Source organism: Physeter macrocephalus, chromosome 4, assembly GCF_002837175.3.
Source record: "Physeter macrocephalus isolate SW-GA chromosome 4, ASM283717v5, whole genome shotgun sequence".
NCBI lineage: Eukaryota > Metazoa > Chordata > Mammalia > Artiodactyla > Physeteridae > Physeter > Physeter macrocephalus.
Genome location: NC_041217.1, coordinates 71,188,586 through 71,214,543, shown reverse-complemented (window position 1 = coordinate 71,214,543; position 25,958 = coordinate 71,188,586). Strand labels below are relative to the sequence as shown.

At 40.4% G+C, this 25,958-nt stretch overlaps 1 protein-coding gene across 1 annotated transcript in view; it reads right to left on the bottom strand.

The window, feature by feature from the left end:
- The window catches only part of FCRL5 (Fc receptor like 5), a 41,998-nt gene that overhangs the window by 10,215 nt on the left and 5,825 nt on the right, over positions 1–25,958 (bottom strand). The window contains exons 2-10 of the mRNA XM_055083945.1: positions 24,522–24,542; positions 23,018–23,272; positions 21,664–21,918; positions 21,090–21,374; positions 19,356–19,634; positions 16,396–16,674; positions 11,139–11,417; positions 8,843–9,121; positions 5,113–5,391 (exon numbers count right to left, since the gene is read on the bottom strand). Coding sequence (XP_054939920.1) covers positions 5,113–5,391; positions 8,843–9,121; positions 11,139–11,417; positions 16,396–16,674; positions 19,356–19,634; positions 21,090–21,374; positions 21,664–21,918; positions 23,018–23,272; positions 24,522–24,542 — 2,211 coding nt within the window. The remainder of the gene's footprint in view (positions 1–5,112; positions 5,392–8,842; positions 9,122–11,138; positions 11,418–16,395; positions 16,675–19,355; positions 19,635–21,089; positions 21,375–21,663; positions 21,919–23,017; positions 23,273–24,521; positions 24,543–25,958) is intronic.

Genomic DNA, 25,958 nt, shown 5'->3' with positions numbered 1-25,958 from the left:
GTTCTTGGATTGGAAGAATCAACATTGTGAAAATGACTATACTCCCCAAGGCAATCTACAGATTCAATGCAATCCCTATCAAACTACCAACGGCATTTTTCACAGAACTAGAAAAAAAATTTCACAATTTGTATGGAAACACAGAAGACCCCCGAATAACCAAAGCAATCTTGAGAAAGAAAAACGGAGCTGGAGGAATCAGGCTCCCGGACTTCAGAGTATACTACAAAGCTACAGTAATGAAGACAGTTTGGTACTGGCACAAAAACAGAAAATAGATCAATGGAACAGGAAAGAAAGCCCAGAGATAAACCCACGCACATATGGTCACCTTATCTTTGATAAAGGAGGCAAGAATATACAATGGAGAAAAGGTAGCCTCTTCAATAAGTGGTGCTGGCAAAACTGGACAGCTACATATAAAAGAATGAAATTGGAGAACTCTCTAACAGCATACACAAAAATAAGCTCAAAATGGATTAAAGACCTCAATGTAAGGGCAGAACACTACAATGTAAGGGCAGAACACCTATAAAATTCTTAGAGGAAACATAGGCAGAACACTCTATGACATAAATCACAGCAAGATCTTTTTTGACCCACCTCCTAGAGAAATGGAAATAAAAACAAAAATAAACAAATGGGATCTAATGAAACTTAAAAGCTTTTGCACAGCAAAGGAAACCATAAACAAGATGAAAAGACTACCCTCAGAATGGGAGAAAATATTTGCAAATGAAGCAACTGACAAAGGATTAATCTCCAAAATTTACAAGCAGCTCATGCAACTCAATATAAAAAAAAAACAATCAAAACCCTATCCAAAAATGGGCAGAAGACCTAAATAGGCATTTCTCCAAAGAAGATATACAGATTGCCAACAAAGACATGAAAGGATGCTCAATATCACTAATCATTAGAGCAATGCAAATCAAAATTACAATGAGGTATCACCTCACATCAGTCAGAATGGTCATCATCAAAACATCTACAGGGTTTCCCTGGTGGTGAAGTGGTTGAGAATCTGCCTGCCAATGCAGGCGATACGGGTTTGAGCCCTGGTCTGGGAAGATCCCACATGCTATGGAGCACCTAGACCCGTGAGCCACAACTACTGAGCCTGAGCGTCTGGAGCTTGTGCTCCACAACAAGAGAGGCCATGACAGTGAGAGGCCCGCGCACCGTGATGAAGAGTGGCCCCTGCTTGCGGCAACTAGAGAAAGGCCTTGCACAGAAACGAAGACCCAACACAGTCAAAAATAAATAAATAAATAAGCTTTCATTAAAAAAAAAATCTACAAACAATAAATGCTGGAGAGGGTGTGGAAGAAAGGTAACCCTCTTCCACTGTTGGTGGGAGTTTAAATTGATACCGCCTCTATGGAGAACAGTATGGAGGTTCCTTAAAAAACTAAAAATAGAGCTACTATATGACCCAGCATCCCACTACTGGGCGTATACCCTGAGAAAACCTTAATTCAAAAAAAGTGATGTACTACCATGTTCATTGCATCTCTATTTATAATAACCAGGACATGGAAGCAACCTAAGTGTCCATCGACAGATGAAGAGATAAAGAAGATGTGGCACATATATACAATGGCATATTATTCAGCCATAAAAAGAAATGAAATTGAGTTATTTGTAGTGAGGTGGATGGACCTAGAGTCTGTCATATGGAGTGAAGTAAGTCAGAAAGAAAAAAACAAATACCGTATGCTAACACATATATATGGAATGTAAAAAAAAAAAAAAAGGCTATGAAGAACCTAGGGGCAGGACAGGAATAAAGATGCAGATGTACAGAATGCACTTGAGGACACGGGGATGGGGAAGGGTAAGCTGGGACGAAGTGAGAGAGTGGCATGGACTTATATGTACTACCAAATGTAAAATAGATAGCTAGTGGGAAGTAGCTGCATAGCACAGGGAGATCGCCTCGGTGCTTTGTGACCACCTAGAGGGGTGGGATAGGGAGGGTTGGAGGGAGATGCAAGAGGAAGGAGATAGGGGGATATATGTATATGTATAGCTGAGTCACTTTGTTATAAAGCAGAAACTAACACATCATTGTAAAGCTATTATACTCCACTAAAGACGTTAAAAAAAAAAGTCAAGAAACATTGCTGGAGAGCCTGTGGAGAAAAGGGAACCCTCCTACACTGTTGGTGGGAATGTAAATTGGTGCAGCCACTATGGAGAATAGTATGGAAATTCCTCAAAAAAGTAAAAATAGAGTTACCATATGATCCTGCAATTCCACTCTTGGGCAAACGCTAGTTCAAAAAGATATATGCACCCCAATGTTTATAGCAGCAATATTTACAACAGCCAAGACATAGCAGCAACCTAAATGTCATCATTAGATGAATGGATAAAGAAGATGTGGTATATATATACAATGGACTATTACTCAGCCATAAAAAAGAATGAAATAATGCCATTTGCAGCAACATGGTTGGACTTAGAGATTGCCATACTGAGTGAAGTAAGTCAGACAGAGAAAGACAAATATCATATGATATTTATATGTGGAATCTAAAAAAATGATACAAATGAACTTATTTATAAAACAGAAATAGACTCACAGACATAGAAAACAAACTTATGGTTACCAAGGGGGTTAGCAGGCGGGGGTGAGATAAATTTGGAGTTCGGGATTAACATGTATACCCTACTATATATAAAATATATAACAAGCAAGGGCCTACTGTATAGCACAGGGAACTATACTCAATATCTTGTAATAACCTACAATGGAAAAGAATCTGATAACAAATATATATATATATGTACGTATATGAAATTGAATCACTTTGCTGTACACATTGTAACTATACTATTGTAACTATACTTCTATTTAAACAAGTATTTCCAAATATATTTGCACAAAGATTTCTATTGTAGAATTTTTATAATAGCTAAAAACTGGAGACAACCTAGTTGACTTGCTAATAAAACACTAAAGATATCCAAGATATATCAAGTAAAAAATGCAAGTTGCATAACTATATGTGTAATATGATTGTACTTGTAAAAAATTCTATGCATTTATGTTTATAATATATTTTAATATTTCTAGAAAATATACCTGAAAGTACCCTTCTGTTCCATTTGATTTTCTATCGTGAAAGTTTATGTATTCTTCCAGAATAATAAATTATTAAAAAGTTGTGTTAAACCTGGCCACAAAGGATGAGAGATATTATAATGTAGATTTACATTGAGTTGGATAGGCTCATTTTTCAACCTGACTCTACCATTGCTAGCTGTGTCTCTAAGCTAGTTACTTCACCTCTCTAAGATTCAGTTTCCTCTCCTGCAAACTGAGGATAAAAATGATCTCATTTTTAACCTCAGTGGTTTATCTTAAAGATTAAATGAGATATTGCATATCAAGTACTAAGCACAGGGCCAGGCACATACAAGGGCTCAGTAAGTATTGATGATGGTGATGATGATGATGGTAGTGACAATGAAAATAAGTATTCTTTTTTCTTGCAGTTCTCCATGATCTGTGTCCTAGTTCTAGGACTCAGACACAATCATTTAGCAAGAAGTCCTTTAGGTGTGATAGCACCAGCATAAATAATAGGCATTTGCACCAGGGATCATAGAAACAAAGGAATGAGGATGTGTATAAAATCACGAATACAGAGTGTGAGGGGTATGATGTGCTGGTCCACTGTGTTGTGAAGAGGGAGGGAGTGGCACTTGGTCAGAAGTACATGCCTGTGTGGTGGATCTAAGAGGTGAGTGTGTAAACCATGCAGTAAGAGTCCCTGTGAACCTTAGAGGAAAATTGGCTGAGGCAGGTGCTGCCTGCCAGTGGGGGAAGAAGAATGGACTAGTTGAATGGAAAAAAAAATCAAATCTGCAATCAGGTTGCCTGCTATATGCCAAAGAGATGGCTGCCCCAGTCACCTTGATGGGATGCTGGCTCCTGGGCTGGTATGCCTAAATCAACCTGCTCATGTAATTTTGTCTGTATTTCTTATGATACTCAGGGACCCAGCCAAGGGAGACTAAGAGTATCAGCCTGTATTTTGCTTTATGTACTTCAGAAAGCATTTGCATGTTATTTCATGGTCTCATGTTTCTCTGGGTTGTATCCCAGGAGCAGGGACTCCCAGCTTCTCCTTTAGCAAGTCTCCTTCCAGAAACCTTTGAGTCTGACATACACCATATTCCCTGTGCACTAGAATGATAGAATTCTAGAGTTGAGGATGACCGTGATATTCATCTAGTTCAATTTTCTCACTTTGTGAATGAGGAAATTGAGGTCAATATAGGGAAATGTGCTTGACCAAGTTCATAGAGCTAGTATCTTCAGAACCAAGACTAGAACATCCATCTCAACAGCCCTTAGCATACTTTTGCTCTACCATAAGTTTGGCCTGTAGGGGATCATCACAAAGCAGATTCAGAGATGACAAGAAGCAGTTTTCCTTTGGTTTTTATACCTGATGGCAAGATGTCAGACAGCTTAGAGAATGAAAGAATTTGATTAATGGGTGACCATTTTCATTCCATGTCATCCTGCTTTCACCTCTGTGTCCCCAACTGCTTTAAGAATCACTTTGTAAAATAACTTGGATTGGTTGTGATTGTATATCCTTAAAGGCTATGTACATAGCTAATATTAATATAGAATTTTTAACATGGAAATGTGAGGCGTGTTTATATCCCTGGTAGTGAAAGGAGCTCAAGAGTAGAAGTTTGTTGGAAGTCAAAGAGAGAAAAACCAGGACAAAGAATGACCCATCCTTTTTTGGGGCAACGAAACCTATACTTAGAATTCATTATTTTCCCTTTTGTATCATAATTGCAGATCAAAATATAGTCTATGTTCTAAAAAACCTTCTTTGCATTTTTAGTGAGGAGTTTTGATCGCATTCAAGAAGACTTCTTGAACTGTGCTGCTGGGAAGGTCCACGTTCCTGAAACTGCAGCCACAGGAAGGATCCCAGACTTTCAACTGGAGATTCTATGAGCAGGAAATATGCTGGGCAGTCACACCAGGAAACAGGAGTGCGGGAGCTCCATTTCTGCTGCCGGGGAGAGAAGGCGGTCAGTCCCTGGTTGTGCTGCCTGTGAGCAGGGCCAACTCACCTATGACACTGAGTAGCATCACCTCACTCTGCTGGACCCCCAGGCCATTGTCGGCCTTACAAGAGTAGTTTCCAGAATGTTTCATGGTCAGAGAGAGGTTGAAGGATGCTCCTCCTCCCAAGGGAGCTGAGCTGCTCCCCACGGCGACATCCTTGTGATAAAACTGGTACAGGATCGGGGGAGAGCCTCTCCCGGCCTCACAGTGAAGCTCTACCATGTCCCCCACCACAGCCTGGGCCCTGGAAGCCCTGAGGGTGAGGACAGGGTGAGACACTGGAACTGAAGGAAGAAAGATAGTTAACCATCGGTTCATGCTGTTTAAGTATGTTCCTCCATAGAAAAGACATTTCAAACAGGAAAATGGTTTTCTGTTTTTAATGACCTTGTGACATCACTCAGAAATCAGCTATAATTTCTTCAGATCTGAAGAAACAAATCATTTGTGTAGTGTTATATATAGTCTGGAAAACTTTGATATACAATCTCAAAAGTGTTTGGGGAATCTGAAAACAGATTAAATTGAAACCCAAGTATCTGAGAAGTCAAAAGACAATTGGAGAAAAGGAGAAATCAGTTCAATAGAAAATGAGAAACAGGGGAGACTGATGCTTACATAGCCGGGGATGTAACTGAGCCTTGGCCGCATCAAAAATAAGACCCAAAAGAGAATAAATATTGATCAAGTTATTGGCTCATTTTTATATTTATTCATTCATCAAAAATTAATTGAGCCATTTAAAAGTCTCAGGAACTACACAATATGCTGGGGATTCAATAGTGAGAAGGACACAGTCCCTGCTCTCATGAAGCCTGCAATCTAGATGAGATGATAGACAGCAATTAAATAGAAATACAAATACATAATTAAAACATTGATAATTGATACAAAGTAAAGAATAGGATGCTATGAAGTGTATAATAATGGGGCCTGATCTAGTATGGGTTAGTCAGGTAATGTTTCCTCACAAAGTGACCTCTGAATTAACCAGGTGAGGAAGGGAATGAAGACTGCACAGGCAGGCAAACAGTGTGCGCAAAGGCCCTGAGCTGGGAAGAAGGTTGGAGCTTTTGAGCTGTTGAAACGAGGCGACAGCAGCACTAAGAGAAGGGTTTGAAGAGTGCCATGGAATAGGAGACTGGAGAGCTAGGCAGAGCTTCACAAACCATGGTACGGATTTTGATACTTCTTCACAGAGCAACGGGAAACCTGTAAGTGTCTCTATACAGGGGCATGAGATGATCAAACCTGTCTTTTTTAAAGACAATTTTGATTTCAGTGTGCAAAATGAATTGTAATGGGACAGAAATGGAATGGAGAGGTTATTAGGCGTGGAGTGGTGGCGTTGCAGTAATTGAAATGGTGGTAGATTTGACTCTGATAGTGACAGTAAAGAGAGAAAGAAAAGATCCAAGGAATATTTTGGAAATAAAATCAATAGGAGTCAATGATTAACTGGCTGTCGAGACCAAGGGAGAGAAATGGCAAGGAAGACTCCTGGGTTTTTGCCTTGTATATCTGGATGAATGGATGTGTCTTTCACAGAGCTAGGGACACTTGGAGGAGGACCAGATCTGGGAGGAATTCCATGAGTTCAGTTTTAGAGATGTTCAAGTTCATGAGACTTTAAGAGATATGGCATAGGCAGGTGCTCAGGTAGGAGGTCTCTTTTGGAGGTAAAAGTTTAAGTATCATTTATAGATGACACCCCCAGGATCATCCAGAGAAAGAACATATATAAGAGAAGAGGGACATGCAGGACAAAGATCTGGGACCACCAATGCTTTTATAGTTTGTCTATAAAAGAAGGAGCTACTAAAGGGAACTGAGAAGGAATGGCAGAGAAAGGAGATCCAGGAGAAGGTGAAGTCATTGAAGCCAAGGAAGGGAGGGTTTCAAGAAGAAAGAAAATGCAAACAGTATGTACTATTTCTGAGAGATCAAGTAAGGTGAGGATTGGAAAATGGCCATTGGATTTAAAGCCATGGAGGTCATTGGTGACCTTTGTGAGAATTATTTTTTGTATAAAGTTCAGAAGAAACCAAGTGTTAAATCCTAGCGGATAAAGAGGAAATGGAGACAATCAGTGCAACTGACTCTTTTTTGGAAGTTTAGCCATAATAAAGCAGTGGTTGGAGACATAAGTGGGACCAAGTTAGGGTTTTTTCTTAGACATTGAAGAGACATAGCACTTTAAATGTCAATGGGAAGGATCCTATAAAGCAGGAGAGAAAGTTGTTCAAAGTGTCTGAGAATGCAAGAAAGGATGGACACTAGAGGTGAGATGGAGATTTTCACCTTTCATAAGAAGCAGTCTTCTATACCTTAGGAAGAGGAGGGATGAGTTACTGGATGGATACAGAGACAAACACTCAAATGGTGGTGGGAGTCCAGGGTGTGATTGTCTGGGAGGAAGTAAAGGTGTTAATGAACTGGGGGTTCTGTGGAGGTCTGAGAACAATGATTGGAGGATTTTATTTTTTTTAATTCCTGTATTCTTTTATTTTTTTAAAAACATCTTTAGTGGAGTATAATTGCTTTACAATGGTGTGTTAGTTTCTGCTTTATAACAAAGTGAATCAGCTGTCCATGTACATATATCCCCATATCTCCTCCCTCTTGAAAACATCTTTAGTGGAGTATAATTGCTTTACAATGGTGTGTTAGTTTCTGCTTTATAACAAAGTGAATCAGCTGTCCATGTACATATGTTCCCATATCTCTTCCCTCTTGCGTCTCCCTCCCTCCCACCCTCCCTATCTCACCCTTCTAGGTGGTCACAAAGCACCGAGGTGATCTCCCTGTGCTATGCGGCTGCTTCCCACTAGCTATCTCTTTTACATTTGGTAGTGTATATATGTCCATGCCACTCTCTCACTTCGTCCCAGCTTACCCTTCCCAATCCCCGTGTCCTCAAGTCCATTCTCTACATCTGCGTCTTATTCCTGTCCTGCCCCGAGTGATTGGAGGATTTGAAGAAACAAGTAGAGGGATAGGAGGCTGTGGTCAGGTGATTGGAGTAGTGTATGTACGGGGCAGTGGGTGGCAGAAAGAATGACAAGCCATGGTGTTGAGTGGGTCATCCATGTGGACGAGTTATGGAATTATGGCAGAGTGTAGGGTAGAGAGGAAGACTATGAGTGAGGTGCCAAGCCTGCACTGAAAGTGGGCATGACTAGGAGGCCAGCCCATGACAGGCCAGGTAGGAGAGAGAGAGTGCTATAGCTGAATGAGAGGTAAGATGTCAGGAGAATGATGTTGAAAGGTCTTTTAGCAGGAGTTCTGGCTGGAGGTCTGAGATACTCTGGGACAGGGGCAGGAGAAGCTAGAGAGAAATTCATGAGCCAGTGAAAGGATGACTTAGCCTTTTCATTGATTGACTGACAAAGGAAACCCCAACTAAATCTCTTCTGAGGTGAGACCTGCTGAACTTTATAATTTCCTTTCTTGCTGATCATTGTTGACCAGGATGCAATTTGTGTTTTAAAAGCCTTTATTCTTATGTTAGGAAACTTTTGGTCACAATGTCTTGCACTGCTGCTACCAGGAGAGGCAAAGCAAGCAAAGGGAAGGTGCAAGTTCCTGAAAATGTAGAATACAGAACTCTCAGTTGGAGGCTGTGTAGCAATGATGTCACACAGCAAATGGCCCTGGGGTACCTCCAATCTCGGCTACAGGGGAAGGTGGGGGAGATGGTCTGTCCCTGGCTGTGCTGTAGTTGGGTCCACTTACCTCTGACACTGAGTGACACTGCGTCACTGCGCTGGACCCCCTGGCCATTGTTGGCCTCACAGAAGTAGTTCCCAGAATGCTCTGCCGTCAGAAGGAGGTTGAAGGAAGCTCCCCTTCCAGAGGGGCTTGAGCTGCTCCCCAGGCTGACATCCTCATGATAAAACTGGTACAGGATCGGGGGAGAGCCTCTCCTGGCCTCACAGTGAAGCTCCATCACGTCCCCCACCACAGCCTGGGCCCCGGGAGCCCTGAGGGTGAGGACAGGGCGAGATACTGGAACTGAGAGCAAAAATGAGTTAGTTGATACCAGGATCTTTTCCAATTTCCTCTGTTTTTATTTTTCAGAGGTTACCTCTGTTGATTATTTGGTGACACTTTCTAGATCTTTTCTATGTGTAAGAACTCTTATTCTTATCAACACATAAACAAATGCATAAAAAACCCACATACACGCATGGGATCACAGTATACATATTGGTCTACAACCTGATTTTTCCCCTTAGCAAAATATCATGAGCATCATTCCATGTTATCACCTAAAGATCTATCTCAGTCACTTAAAAAAATCAGCTTTATTGAGGTATAATTTACATGCATAAAATGCAACTCCTCTAAATTTAAAATTTGATAATTTAGGGTAAATGTTGCTTTATTATTTTTAACAACAGCAAAGCGTTCCATGGTATGAATTTACTCTAATACACTTAAGCAATTCCCTACTCTGGAAATTTAGGTTGTTATTGTTTTCTAATTTTGAATAAGGCTGCATTACACAATTCTGTATGTATATCATTGTATTTGGTCAATGCATTTCTTAGGATAAATTCTTTGAAGTGGGATTTCTGGGATCGGGATATGGGCATTTCAAATAATGATATATAATGCTAAATTTTTCTTCAAAAAGTTTCAACCAATTTACACTTGCACTAATGCTATGTAAGAGCTTCCTTTCCCCACCCTCTGTTCACTTATAGTCATATAAATGCACAGGCTTATTTTTCTTATCATTTCTCTTTTCCTAGTTTTAAACTCTACAGTTGTGCCATCTGAAGAATTGACTTATTCTATCTTATGGGACCTTACAGTTTATTATTTGATTTTTTATGGATTGCTAGTGAACTATAATTCATTAATGATGAGCTGTTCTCTATAAAGTATCCAGAAATTATTTACAAAATGAAAACTTTGAAATCTGTCATTAATTTTTCTAAATTATTAAGTCAAATTTTGTTCTCCATTATGAAATAATAATAATCATGAGAAAATTCGTTGTTTAACTTCCTCTTCTCCCTCGGAATGATTTTCCTTTGTTACATATATTTTTTACTTTTTCAGCATTTATAATAGTTGCTTTCTATTCTGTAACCATAACTCTCATGTTGCTTAGCCTTTGTTTTTATGTCTGAATCAGTGGTTTTCAACCATATCTGTACAATATTTTCAACTGAGGTTGTGTTAAAAACTATGGATTCTGAGACCGCATCTGAGAGATTCTGAATTTAATTGATCTGGAGAGGGCTTAGTAAAAAGTCTTTTTTCAAAATTCCTAGTTGATTCTAATATGCAGCCAAGGCTGAGAACTACTGATCTGAATAGATTCAGTATTCACTTTTCATATCATAGTTTCCTCATTTTGAGTCTTTTTTTTTTAACATCTTTATTGGAGTATACAATTGCTTTACAATGGTGTGTTAGTTTATGCTTTATAACAAAGTGAATCAGCTGTCCATGTACATATGTTCCCATATCTGCCCATGACAGGCCAGGTAGGAGAGAGAGAGTGCTATAGCTGAATGAGAGGTAAGATGTCAGGAGAATGATGTTGAAAGGTCTTTTAGCAGGAGTTCTGGCTGGAGGTCTGAGATACTCTGGGACAGGGGCAGGAGAAGCTAGAGAGAAATTCATGAGCCAGTGAAAGGATGACTTGGCCTTTTTATTGATTGACTGACAAAGGAAACCCCAACTAAATCTCTTCTGAGGTGAGACCTGCTGAACTTTATAATTTCCTTTCTTGCTGATCATTGTTGACCAGGATGCAATTTGTGTTTTAAAAGCCTTTATTCTTATGTTAGGAAACTTTTGGTCACAATGTCTTGCACTGCTGCTACCAGGAGAGGCAAAGCAAGCAAAGGGAAGGTGCAAGTTCCTGAAAATGTAGAATACAGAACTCTCAGTTGGAGGCTGTGTAGCAATGATGTCACACAGCAAATGGCCCTGGGGTACCTCCAATCTCGGCTACAGGGGAAGGTGGGGGAGATGGTCTGTCCCTGGCTGTGCTGTAGTTGGGTCCACTTACCTCTGACACTGAGTGACACTGCGTCACTGCGCTGGACCCCCTGGCCATTGTTGGCCTCACAGAAGTAGTTCCCAGAATGCTCTGCCGTCAGAAGGAGGTTGAAGGAAGCTCCCCTTCCAGAGGGGCTTGAGCTGCTCCCCAGGCTGACATCCTCATGATAAAACTGGTACAGGATCGGGGGAGAGCCTCTCCTGGCCTCACAGTGAAGCTCCATCACGTCCCCCACCACAGCCTGGGCCCCGGGAGCCCTGAGGGTGAGGACAGGGCGAGATACTGGAACTGAGAGCAAAAATGAGTTAGTTGATACCAGGATCTTTTCCAATTTCCTCTGTTTTTATTTTTCAGAGGTTACCTCTGTTGATTATTTGGTGACACTTTCTAGATCTTTTCTATGTGTAAGAACTCTTATTCTTATCAACACATAAACAAATGCATAAAAAACCCACATACACGCATGGGATCACAGTATACATATTGGTCTACAACCTGATTTTTCCCCTTAGCAAAATATCATGAGCATCATTCCATGTTATCACCTAAAGATCTATCTCAGTCACTTAAAAAAATCAGCTTTATTGAGGTATAATTTACATGCATAAAATGCAACTCCTCTAAATTTAAAATTTGATAATTTAGGGTAAATGTTGCTTTATTATTTTTAACAACAGCAAAGCGTTCCATGGTATGAATTTACTCTAATACACTTAAGCAATTCCCTACTCTGGAAATTTAGGTTGTTATTGTTTTCTAATTTTGAATAAGGCTGCATTACACAATTCTGTATGTATATCATTGTATTTGGTCAATGCATTTCTTAGGATAAATTCTTTGAAGTGGGATTTCTGGGATCGGGATATGGGCATTTCAAATAATGATATATAATGCTAAATTTTTCTTCAAAAAGTTTCAACCAATTTACACTTGCACTAATGCTATGTAAGAGCTTCCTTTCCCCACCCTCTGTTCACTTATAGTCATATAAATGCACAGGCTTATTTTTCTTATCATTTCTCTTTTCCTAGTTTTAAACTCTACAGTTGTGCCATCTGAAGAATTGACTTATTCTATCTTATGGGACCTTACAGTTTATTATTTGATTTTTTTATGGATTGCTAGTGAACTATAATTCATTAATGATGAGCTGTTCTCTATAAAGTATCCAGAAATTATTTACAAAATGAAAACTTTGAAATCTGTCATTAATTTTTCTAAATTATTAAGTCAAATTTTGTTCTCCATTATGAAATAATAATAATCATGAGAAAATTGGTTGTTTAACTTCCTCTTTTCCCTCGGAATGATTTTCCTTTGTTACATATATTTTTTACTTTTTCAGCATTTATAATAGTTGCTTTCTATTCTGTAACCATAACTCTCATGTTGCTTAGCCTTTGTTTTTATGTCTGAATCAGTGGTTTTCAACCATATCTGTACAATATTTTCAACTGAGGTTGTGTTAAAAACTATGGATTCTGAGACCGCATCTGAGAGATTCTGAATTTAATTGGTCTGGAGAGGGCTTAGTAAATATCTTTCTTCAAAATTCCTAGTTGATTCTAATATGCAGCCAAGGCTGAGAACTACTGATCTGCGTAGATTCAGTATTCACTTTTCATATCATAGTTTCCTCATTTTGAGTCTTTTATATTGATTCATACCTTGGCTGGCTAGAGTTTGTCATCAAGTAATTTTTCAAGAAGAGTTAATGGGTACTAAGTTCCCTGAATTCTTGCACGTTTGAAAATGTTTTTTTGATTTGATAAAAAATTCTCAGTTCTCATTTCTCCTCTGAAAGTCCAAATCTGAATACCATTCCTCTCTCTTTTAGCCTTGACTTCTGTGTAAAGACTAAGACCAACTGCATATTTTTTCTTTCTGAGATGACTGCTTTTTTTTTTCTTTTTCTTTTTTTTTTTTTGCTGTGATCACACACACATGGTCATGTGCACACACACACACACACACACACACACACACAAGTATATTTTTAGCCTTGAAAGTCAATAACCTCATCAGGATATGTCTTTTGATCTACATATTCAAGTTTTCTTCACTTCAGGAAACTTTTTATTATGTCTTTGAGTTTTGTTTCTCTCTTTAGACACTTAATTATCCACACTTGGGGGCTTCGTTGTCTGACCTCCATATTTTCCTTTCTTTTTCTTTTTGCCTTTTTCTGTGTCTTTCTACTTTGCCTTCTGTATTATTCTCTCAAAACAATTCTGCATTCTTTTAACAGATTTTGGAAGTATGCATTCTCTTCTTACTGCTTCAGATTTGGATTTTATTTCTAACATAGGTTTGGTTTTTCTCCTGAGCTCTGTTATATATATGTATATATATATATTCTTTTCTGTTTTCTTATCATCTCTCTTTTTTTTTAACATATTTATTGGAGTATAATTGCTTTACAATGGTGTGTTAGTTTCTGCTTTATAACAAAGTGAATCAGCTATACATATAAGATTCTCATATTGGACTTGTTTTCTTTATGGCTTTTACTTCCATGAATAAAAGTATATTCTGAGTTTTGTATTTGCTTGAGAAAGCTGTGTGTGTGTCCGGGGTCGGGTAGTGTTTTAGTGACCCAGGGCTGTTGATAGATTCAAAATGGGTATATCTTATTAGCTCACATTCCCATGAAATTTCTGTGTCTTCTCTTTGGGATATATTCCCTTGGGGAAAAAAAAAACAACCCTGATTATTCCGCCAGAAAGTCTGCATGGCTCACAGTGAAGCTTCTCAACTTGTTTGCTAATTTAGGGCTCATTTACATCTGTTCAATTGATATAAACAGTTGCAAAGATCAATGTTCTCTCCCTGCTCTTTTTTTCCTCATCTCATCTCAAAGACTTTTTGTTCATGAAATTACAAATGCTGACTGAGGACCTACTCTATGCCAGACCCCAAGTATGCACAGGGATGAGGTGCAGACCAAAACTGATAAGGTTCCATTCTCATGAAGCTTATACTCTGGTATTGAGGAAGACAGACACGAAATGGGAAATAAAGGGGTTTCAGATATTGCTAAATTTGAGACGAAAATACATCATAATGAGAAAGAGGATGTCTTAGGGCTTGGGGCTTTCCTAGGTAGATTGGCTTCAGGCTTTGGAGTCTGGGTCTCAGATCATTTACATTTTTAAAATAATCTCTTTACTCAACAGTTTATATTGGGGTAATATCTTCCTTTGGCCATGTTTTATTTCTATGATCTGAAACAAGAGCTATCGAGGAGCAAGAGGTCTTTCAGATCCATACGTTCCAAGATAGGAGCATAGTAATAAGAACTCCAAATGGACTCATGGGTTCCTAAGACCACAGACTATAACAGAAACTTGCCTAATTTACAAATTCTGACCAGACCACACTTGCAGTCACAATCCCACTCTGACCAATTCCTGCTCCCAAAGCCCTAAAAGTGCCTCCCCTAACTCCCCGCTGTGAGAGATGATGAGACTCTGTCAAACTGATGCTCTCCCTTGCTTTGCCAGGTAAACGAGCCCAGCTCTGGGGCACCCACAGATTTCCCTGGTTGTCTTGTCTGGGGCTTTGACGAGTGTCGCTCAGCCTCTCCCTCACTTTGTTTCCTCCAGAGCTTCATGAATTCATGGCCTCTGGGTTCCTATTCCAACTCGAATCACAGAATTCTGGGGCTCTAAGGGACACTAATTACTGTCTTATCTAACTTTCAATAGAAGGTGAAAACAGCAAGACAAAGAAAATTTAAAAGTTTTGCCCAAATTATGAGCTAGCTATTTTCATATCTCGGGCTAGAATTCAGGTTTTCTGACCCACGCTGACATCAGACAACCCGAGCAAGGTGTTTTTCATGTACACTGGCTCTTTCTAGGAAACCTCAGAGGTTCTGCTGTGCATATCATTCCTAGAAAAAGTATTTTCTTAAATGTAGTTCATTACATGTCTTGGCCATCATTTGTTGAATTAGAGGTGAGCAGTTGGTTTAAGAACATTCTATGTATAGACTTGCCAGTGGCCTATAAGGTGTCTTAGAGCTAGGCTGCTTGACTAGTTAGACTAATTGGAAGCACTGCTTTGGCAGTTGGGGCAGACGCTGAAATACAGAGCAGGACGTCATACCCAGAAGTCCAAGGCAGTCAATGCTGAAATTAACAGGAGTTTTGAGTAAAGATAAGTTATAAGATAGAGTCATAAGAATGAGGGTGGAAAGCACTTAGGAGCAGTATGAACAATGGGGCAGAAGGACATAGAAAGGAAAAAGCTGATGGGCCTAGGAGTAGAGAATAATGAACGCTTCTAGCTCATCAGACATCAGTATAATCTGTTTTTGAGAAATAAGTTGAATTCTGAGATATCTCCCAGTTCTTATTCCATGAATCTGAATATAATGTCTTTCCTGTTTTTTGTTTGTTTGTTTGTTTGTTTTTTATGCCCTGGATATCCTTAACAAACCCTCACCCACTGGAGACATTGGGGTTTTTTTCTTCTGATCTAAAATGATCTGATACACCAGGTTCAAGATTTTTCTATTTATATTTCTCTTCTCTGAAAACTGAACTTTCACTCTCTACTAAACAAAGATTCCAAGTGTAAACAGAAGCAATTTTGCTCCTAAAATGACACTTTTTCATGATTCTATGGGCAACCATGACCTGTACACCTATGGTTCATATACCTTCATAAATGTATGTCATACTGCAACAAAAATTTTAAAAACATAGTACAATGAAATGACACTTATTTTACTGGGTTAAGTCAAAAGATCACGGAAACCCCAGAAAACAAATGAGCTGGTTTCCAGGAAGCCATTTCCTCCCTTCCCTTCACCTTCAGCCCTCTTTAAACCTACTGGAAGAGCTTGAACTGCTTGAGAACCCTTTGGAGAAAGTAAGGTCTTACCCACTATATTCCCATATGACTGTGCTTGTAGCTAAATTAATATGTAAGTGTTATTGAGGAAATATGAGATGCTTCTGTGCATGGAGTTAAGAGAAATTGGCTTGGAGACTGAACATACAGGGCCTGAGAAGATAATTTGAGAAAAAAAATTCATTTGGTAAAGCTGGGGAAGGTTCTGAGCTATCATAGGGGTCTGGCTGAGCCAGGGATGGATGAGAATTAAGGCTCACAGATAGCTGGTTCTATGAGAAGGGAGCCAAGATGGGCATGAGGTTGATTGGGGTAGGAAACTGGAAGATCCATTCAGACCTCTGAAGGGGTTGGTGCGAGAGGATCTGGGTCAGGGATGGGTCACTGGCAGGAATCCAGAGCTTACCGATGACAGAGAGTCTCAGGGTCTCACTGCTCTGGGGGCCAAGGCCATTGTCAGCTGTGCAGTAGTAGTTCCCAGAATGCTCTGCAGTCAGAGAGAATCTATAGGATGTTGTTCTCCATAAAGTAGCTTCTATCTTCTTGAGCAGCACACCTTCACGAAAAAACTGATACCAGATGGGCAGAGAACCTCTCTGAGCTTCACAGTCGAAGTTCACCTCATCTCCCACAAGAGTCTGGGTCCCAGGGGGGCTGAGGGTGAGGACAGGTTGAGACACAGGGACTGAGGGATAGAAATACTTAGTCAACAGTTGCACCTGCCACTTCCTGGAGCTTTCAATCAGTGGCTAGTGAGATGTCCAGTCTCAAGTCCACTGGCCCTCAGGGCAGCCCAGTGCCTCCCAGGCTTTTCCCCCCAGCTCTCTCCTGTTTTCCATGCTGGTTTTCTCCTTTCCCATCAGACCTGGCCCTTCTCGTCTCCTGTATCCCTTTGTTAGGTGACCTTCATTCCTGTTTTCCAGAGGAAATGATGTTTTTCGGGAAGAAGTCCCTTATTTTGCTTCCACCAGGCTGACAGATTTACCTTTTCCCTTCCCTTTGCCATATGACCGTGGAAGATCTGTTCCCTCACCTGCCAAGCCTCTCTGAGTCTTCTTATCAGTCCCTGCTCTACACTTCTCCCTTTGCTGGGATTGGCCTCAGGTCTGTGCCCTTGGCCCATTTCTGTTCCAGATTCACATACTCTTCCAGGACCCTCTCCTCTGTTCCTACACTCTCCCTGCATCCAGCCTGACCCTCTCTATTTACAGGTGAGAAAACTGAGTCAGGAAAAGTTTAGGAGATCCACCTGTGGTCCCTCAGCAGGCTGTTTTCAGGACCAGATAGGACCTGAGTCTGTCTCCTTACTCATGGTCTAATGCTGAATCATATCATCTCCTTGAAAGTGGAACTGGAGTTTGCCACCAATGAAGGGAACAGCACAGGGCTCTACAGAAGTTATTTTCCTCTCACTACCACAACTACCTTAATAGATTTCAGGGTACGATGGCATCAGATACTGGTAAAGTAGGTGGTGTAGTTTGAGGTGGTGTAGTAACTATAGTTACATGGTTGGAGTAACTGTGATGTTGCTACCTGTCTGTATCCTACATGGATTTGCACATTGGTTATTGCCAATAATTAATTGTTGATTGGAACAACAGATATTTCCACAACTCTGGGATAGAGAAATGATTTGAGAACTACTAAGATTGATTGGAAACTCAAGTATCTGGGGATTTGAAGAATAAAGAAAGAAAAGAGAAAAACAGTGAATTCTGTAGATGCCAGGGACCAAGGAAGGGGAGAGAGAGAGATGCTGCAGACATATTAAGGGGTGTGATGGTATCTGAACTTGTCAAAGGATGAGGCCCACAGGATAGAGACAGTTGTTCAAAGACCTGGGAGCCAATGGGGATATTAGAATTGTGTTATGGACTGAACTTTGTCCCTTCCAAATACATATGTTGAAGCCCTAATCTCCAATATGACTGTATTTGGAGATAGGGCCTTTAAGGAAATAAATGTCAAATGAGGTCATAAGGGTGGGGCCCTAATCAGATGGGACTGGTGTCCTTATAGATGGGGAAGAGAGAGGCCTCTCTCTCTCCCAGGACACAGAGGAAAGGTCATTTGAGGACACAGAGAGAAGGTGGCCTACCGCAAGCCAGAAAGAGAGCCCTGATTAAATACCAATCTTACTGGCACCTGATCTTGGACTTTTAACCTCCAGACCTGTGAGAAAATAAATTTCTGTTGTTAAACCACCCAGTCTGTGGTATTATGTTATGGCAGCCTGAGCAGGCTAATATAGATGAATTGGGGAAGAAGCAGGAAGTAGGTAAGGGAGTAGAGATTTGTTGGGATTCAGTAAGAGGAAGATTAGACCCAGGAATCACTGGACTATTTCTTTTTTGATTGACAGAAAAATCAAAGACTGCGTATCATCTAAACCAAATAATGGTGAACTCTGACAGAATCTGGACCCTGAAAAGTTTTCACAGCTATGTTAGGAGAGTTTTGGTCAGACTGTGTATTTTACTGTTGATGATTCACTGTAAGGAATTCCTGAGAGTGTGGTCACAGGAAGGAGCTCAGATCTGCCAAACAGAGGCAATGAACCTGCCGTGATGCCATGTGAAACAAAAGCCTGTGAATTTCTGTAGCTGTAGTCTTTAGACTGTGAGGTAACAAACAACCTGATCCTGTGACTTCTGGTGGTCAGACTTAACTCACTTCTGGTGGAGAGTGGCCTCTCCTCACTGCCTGGGTCCCCAGGCCATTGTCTGAGTACAGGAGTTATTCCTAGAATGTTCTGTGGGCAGAGAGATTTAGGGACGTTCCTCTACTATAGGGGTCTGGGGTCCTCAGGATTTCAGCCTTATGATAAAACTGATACAGAATTGAAAGAGAGGCTCCCTTGGTTTCACAGGGAAGATCTGGAACTCTATCTCATTCTTCCTAATATCCTGTGCCCTAGGAGCCCTGAGGGTGGTGAAAGGATGTGCTCATTTGGAACTGAAAGAGACAACGAGGTAGTGGGAGGGAGGGAATCCCTGAACATCCTTAAATCAAGGAGGCTTGTGAAGAGACATGGCCCCAGATTGTTCCAGTTCTAAAATTCTGTTTGTTCTGGTTTTATCCCAGGAGCCACTGCATTTAAGCTAAAAAGTAATTTGTAAATATGAAGAGTCCAGACATATGCCAATCACTGAGTACTTTCTCTGACCTCCATTTCTAGGAGTTTCCAAAAGCTCCCACAACTCCTTCTATCACTAAATCCCACTCCTGTTAGTCTCTAACTTCTGGTAGATTATTCAGAGTAGTAAATTATTGGCAACTATCAACATTCACTCCCACACATCCACCTTGTGGTCTTCACGAAGTTTGAAAAGCCATCCCTCATATAATATCTGACAGACACACCTTTCACATTGATGGTCACTGGGTCACTGTGGAAGGAGGAGCGACTATTGCTGGCAACACAGTAATACTCTCCATCATAGCTGTTTGTCACCACAGGGATCTTGAATTCTGTTTCTGAGGAAGTGTGAAGCTTTCTTCCTGTCCTCAGCTTTTTGAATTTTCTGTACCAAGAAACTGTGATGGGCCCTGGAACTCCATTTACTGAGCAGATGAGCACCAGCTCCTGCCCTTCAAACACCAACTTTGGGCGAGGGTATATACGGATGTCAGGAACAACTTCTAAATTAATAAAAATGACATGTGAGATTCTTGGTATTGGGGTGTCACAGAATGAGTCATAGAAGAAGAGTCTCAGAATGGGAAGGGCTAAGTCTGCTGACCCGATAGGAAGTTGGCCTGGGTAGAATTGAGCTTGTTCCTTGGGACGAGGGAGAAAGTGGTGGAGAGACTGTGGTCCATCCATGGTTTGGGAGAACTTCAACTCCCTAATGAACTGGTGGAGCATCTGGCACAAGAAAAAGAGGCAACCCTGCCCACCTTCCCCTCATGCCCTACCTGTAGAACATGGACTAATCATTCTGGAAATTACACCAGGTTCCCAACAGTGGTGCTGCTTGGGGGGAAGTGGTGGATGGTGAAGGGGACAGGAAGACCTGCCATCAGAGATGCTTGATCTGAAGCTGTGACAACTGCAATGGCTAGCTGGAAATCAATCATTGGCATATACAGCAAGCTTGCCCTGGAATAAGCACTTCTTAACACCTCTGCCGGTCAGTTAGATGGTCAGAGGAGGTGGACCCATAACAATCCTCCTAAAACTGGGAAAATCTGTGATGAAAGTGTTCTATACTCCAGGTGGTTGTGGTTTTACACTAGGATGTTGGCTTAGGGCAGTGCCTTTTTGAGTCATCCTGGGGGCTTGAAGAACAAGGGAAGATACCTGGGAACAGAGAGGGAGTAGGGTTTGAGATTGGGGTTCCATCAGTTATGCTGGGGGAGATCCTATGCTAGAAATTACTATGTTGCAACTGTTGGGTAACACCCTCTCCACTTCCTCTCAATTTTCCAGTCCAAACCAGGGACCTAAGAAAAACCTGTTGCCTGTGACTGGAGAGCAAAGATTAATAAAATCTGGACAGTTTAGAAGAAACATAGAATCTTCTTCTTTGCTTAGGAATGGGAGTGAATTTATGGAGAATTCTACCACTTTCACCCCTTCCTCACTCAGGAAAGCATGCACCCCAGATCTGCATCTTTCCTAATGCTCAAACACGTCTCCTATGAGATAGGTCAAATTTAATCAGAAGAGGCATTTGACAATTGGTTAACAGTCATGATTGAGGGCCTACACAGTTTCAGAGACTTAGGGAAAATTAATTGTGTGTAAAACACCATCCCTAAAGAGAGCAAGTTGAAACCATTTACTCCCCAAGCTCTTGTCCTTTATTTTTTTTATTCTTAAGTGCTCTGCTCCAGGGATCTAGCATTCTAGGAATCTGTCCATCTGGCTGAGCAGAGTCCATCCAGCCCAGTCGGAGGGCTCTGCCATAGCCCATGGCTTATGCCTATAGGCCTACCAGGAAAAAAAAATGGTGTCAAGGAAGAGAAACTTCAGAAGAAAAAGAAAGAGTTGTATCTCATGGGATTGAAAGAAAAAAATAAACAACTGTTGTGCCACTCTGCCCGGCCCTTCCCAACCCCAGTCCTAGCAAGTCTCACCTCACTAACACTCACTTTTCACCTGTATCTGTAATCTCTGGCTCTGTTTCTGGACAGAGGAATTCATGCTCTGTGCCTGGCACCAGTAAAACCCTGAGTCTTCTCTCCATATGGCGGGGATCTTGAATTCTGGGGAGCTTCTCCAGCCTGACCCCAGGCGCCATCTGTCTCTGAAGAAGTGAAACTGGAGCTGGACATCTGGCCTCTGTGGAGAGAGCTGGGTCTCACAGGTCAGAGTCACTGCTCCTCCTTCGGTGGGCTGGGTGGAGCTGGCTCTCAGCACAGGACTTGGAAACAGCTCTAGAGAGAAGAATCACAACAGTCCCCAGAGCAGTGAGGCTTGGAACTGCTATGGAGAAAAACACAGTTTATCCTCAGCACCAGAAATCAGAGCATACAAAAGCAGGCAGAAGAGATGCCACCTTTGATTCCTAATATTCTTCAGCCCAAAGCACAGTAGTACTTTCTCTGTTCCTTGTAGGACTGTGCCCTGAGGTTCAATGGTATTACAGTCCACCCTCTTTATCCTCTACAATCTCAGGAGTCCTCCTTTTGACTAACCTATTTCACAAAATAATGAAGGCTTTACCTTGGACTTCAATTTTGACCGAGTTTGAAGAAACCAACTGATCATCTTCCTTAACTCCAATACAGTGATATTTGCCATTGTCCTTCAGACTTGCCTGATGAATATGGAATTCAGAGGATTTTTCAAGGACTTCAAGGACTTTTTCATTCTTGTACAGCTTTATAGTATTCAGTACTCTGTTTGCCTTTGCTCGGCATCTCAGAATCACAGATTCGTTTTCAAACACATCAAGTGGAGCCTGCAGGATTAGGTTGGCTGTAGGAAACACAAGGGCAGTTGTTTGTTTCATCTGATTGTTTCTCCCTTCTTTTCATTATTATTCCAATAGATTTTATAAGAAAGGGACGAAGGAAAAAGGATTCTTAAAATAATTATCATTTCTTTTTTTCTGGTCTTATCTATCTATATATCTATCTTATATTTTATTTTTTGGCCATGATGTGCAGCTTGCAAGATCTTAGTTCCCCAGCCAGGGATCAAACCCATGACCCTGAAATGGAAGTGCAGAGTCCAAACCACTGGACCACCTGGGAAATCCCTCTTTTTTTCTGGTTTTAAAAGGAACACATATGTTTGAGAAAATTTTGTAAACGGAAATGTAAATTAATCTTATCATCTCACCACCCAGATTTTTTCAAGTTCTTTTTTCTATGTACACGTATATGAGAGTCTGTGTGTATTTCTTTTCTTTTTATGAAATTAAAATATTTATCTACTTGATAATTTGCTTTTCACTTACATTGTTATGAACACTTTCCTATGTCATCAATATCATTCCTTAATCTGGTTTTCAATGACCACAAAGTTTTCCTACGATGGCAGTAAGGTAATTTATTTAATGAGTTTTCTTTTCTTGACCATTTAATGTTCTTCTGTTTTGGTTGTATATATCTATGATTATTTCAGTAGGTAAATTCTTAAGAGGGGAATTGTCAGGTCAAAGAAGCTCTTAGCTCTTTGCTACTATACTGCTTCCTTGTTCACTAAATTAAGAACATTATAACTAGAAAGATACTGCTTCAACTGAAAACAGGTGGCTTTAGGACAGAAATGGAAATTTCTGTCTATCATCTATCTATCTATCTATCTATCTATCTATTCTATCTATCTATCTGTCAAATATTAACAAACCCTCATGTAGATTATTATTCCAAATAAATTTTATAAGCCTCAAACTATACATAGTTTCAGAAACCATTCAGATAAATTGCTTCTCAAATTTCCTTTTACCTGAGCAGCTTGTAAAATATATAAATTCCTGGGCCTTATTTCTATAGCTTTTGAATTAGTAAATATAGCTGAGTTCTGGGTAACTTTATTATTTCTAAACTTTTTTCTTTCATTTCTTTCCCACCTGGAGAAAAGATCAAGCCCACATGATTACTCGGGAGTGAGTCCTGGGCCTGGCATCTGTAATCTCCAGATTCATGGACCTCATGGGTGTTTCCTGAGGTTTCACTTTGTATTTCTTCCAGAAGATACCAACGGTACCATTTTATTTTCTTTGATGCATCAAAGTGAAATGCTTTGCAAGTCAGTGTCACATTCTCTCCTTGGAAGACAGTGGTCCATGGAGGATGGAGGAAAATTACAGATTTTTGTTCAGTTGCTGTGGATGAAAGAGAAAGAATCTGAGGTGGAGTGGCCTGCAGTTCCCATCACAGTGGTTTGTGAGTCCCAAACTGGAGGTCCTGGCTTTGGAGAATCCCTAAGAAATCCCCCTGGAAAGGTCACTGATTGCTCAAGTCTGTGTTTCAACCAAAACACTCACCCAGCAGAAAGTGATTGCTGAGGGGATGACAATAGGCAAAATGATTTCAAGAGGGTGATACCAGGCAAGGTTCACTGCCAAATATCAATGGGAAAAAAATGGTAGGTTAGGCTGTTATGGAATTGGATCCTGGGAAATGTCATCCCCTGTCCCTGTCACTTCATCCTGTTCGTAAACTCATAAGAACTCCCCAGGGAGTTGTTAAAATCACAATTTTGCACTTTCCAAAAAAGGATAAATCATATTAAGATTTTGGCATTGGAAAAAGCTTGAGAGATTAACTTGTCTAACACTTTCATCTTATAGATTATGCCCAGGAAATGCCCAGAAAAATCCCATCATAGCTAATTGTGGTAGAGCAAGGAATGGACAAGTTGTTAGCTAGAATCCAGAAGTGATCTAATTAAGGATGAAACACTGGGCAGCTGATTTTGGACAGGAGAGAGGTGGTAGTGAGTTCTTGCTATTTATGAGTCCTCAAATATCCAAAATACTCTCTGACCCAAAATATTGGCAATTAAGTGTCAGAACTTTAAAAAAATGTGTATACAGACAATTTGTCTTCTCCCTCAATCTCCTCTTTTGGTGCATTTCTTCCTTTTAAGGGCCCATTTGTTGGATGTTCTTATGCTCCCCACACATTTCCTGGAGGATTTTACTCCTAAAACTTTAAAGAATGCAACATTCCCACTGGTGTCTCCACAGTGTGATGTTTTCAGAGAAGTTCTGCAGGCTTGCTGATTGGAGAACATCTTATCCCAAGTCCTGCACATTTGATATGGAGTTAAGATGTCCTGCCTTGTTATCTGGGGTCCATTTGCAATAGGAGTAAGTGCAGGACCTAGTGAAGGCCAGGAGTTGCTTGTACATTTGTTGCTTCTTCCAGGGAGGGTCAGAGGATGATTGTGGCTATCCTGGCTCTTGGGCAATGCCAATAGACCAGGTGACACTTTCACATCTTTGCCGACCTCAGCAAGAGAAACAGGAGATATTAGAGATCCTCAGGCAATCATCAAAAATATTTCATATTTATTAGGGAGACACTCTTATCCAGGGACACTGAAGTACATAAGAAAGGAGAACTCACCAAATTGTCCACTGACAGGAGCTGTAAAAATATAAAGAGCCAGAGATGAGCACAGAGCAAGGAATCTTTTGCTTTTCAAAGGGAATGTTTGTTTGTTTGTTTGTTTGTTTTCATTCATTTATTATTTCTTTCCTTAAAATTTATTTTTTAATGTAATAGTCATTTGTCAAATGTCTATTTATACTGGTCATTGTGCTTGGACTAAAGTGTGAATAAAAAAGATGAATAAAAAATGGTATCTGATAAAAGAAGTTGATTGGTGGGATAAACAGAAACCTGAAGCAAAATAATATAATTATAATACAGGGTATAAGTGTAGTAATAGAAATACACATGGGGCATCTTGAAGGCAGAAGCATCACCCATCCCAGTATGTAGGGTCTGTGTGTGTGAGTCAGTGTGCGGCCAAGAGGGTGGGAGGACCATGAAAGATACCTGAAGGAAGTGATGCTTGAGAAGACTGAATGAGAACATAGGAGTCAGCCAGGCAAAGGTGTTTGTGTGTGGCAAGAGCTGATGGGGGGTGTAATTAAGACAGAAAGGGCACAGACATGAAGAAATAGCACTGGTGTTCAGAAGTTGAATGGGGGAGTGGTTCTGGAAGGTAGAGAGTTTAGGGGAAATCAGATTAGACAGATAGGCAGGGCCTAAGTTATGGATGATATGTAGCTATGGTTTCATCATAAGAGTAACAGGGAGCCATGGAAACGTTTCAAGTAGGAAAGTGACAAGATTAAAAGTTGTAACTTATTGGAGCACTCTGGCAGATGTAAAGCAGAAGGACTGGAGGGGAGGCAGAGCAAGAGATGATGATATTTAATTTTCTTCAGAATGTTTATCTGAAATTATCTTATCTGCTTGTTTACTCTGTTTGTTTACTTTCCCTTCTCTAGAACAGAAGCTATGTGAAAGCAGGGACTTCTCATGTTCACCATATATCACGCAGAATTTATAACAGTGCCTGGCTTATAAGAGACATTTCATAAACATTTATTGAGTAATGAATTAATTAAAGTACTAAGTTAGTAAGTATCTCTACTTGGGAGGATATGGGTTTGAGAAAGGAGTATTGGAGAGGCAGAGGAGGCAAAATTGACTAGTTTGTAAACTGATTACACATTCCAGATGAGGGACAGATTTGATTCATTCATTCAACAGAAATTTGTGGAATGCCAACTGTATCTAGGAACTGGACAAGGCAATGGAAATCCAGCAGTGAGCAAAAGGGATATTATCCCTGTCCACATGGGGCTGATGAGAAGTAATCCAAACCTAAGTGTTATAATCAGAGCAATGGATTATTTGCCATTTTCTAAATAACTTGGCACCATGGATTTGTATTGTTTTATAAGTAGCTAATATTTTTCTGAGTGTATTCTATGTGGTAGATATTCACATACATTATTTCATGTAATCTTCTTAACTATCCCTATGAGG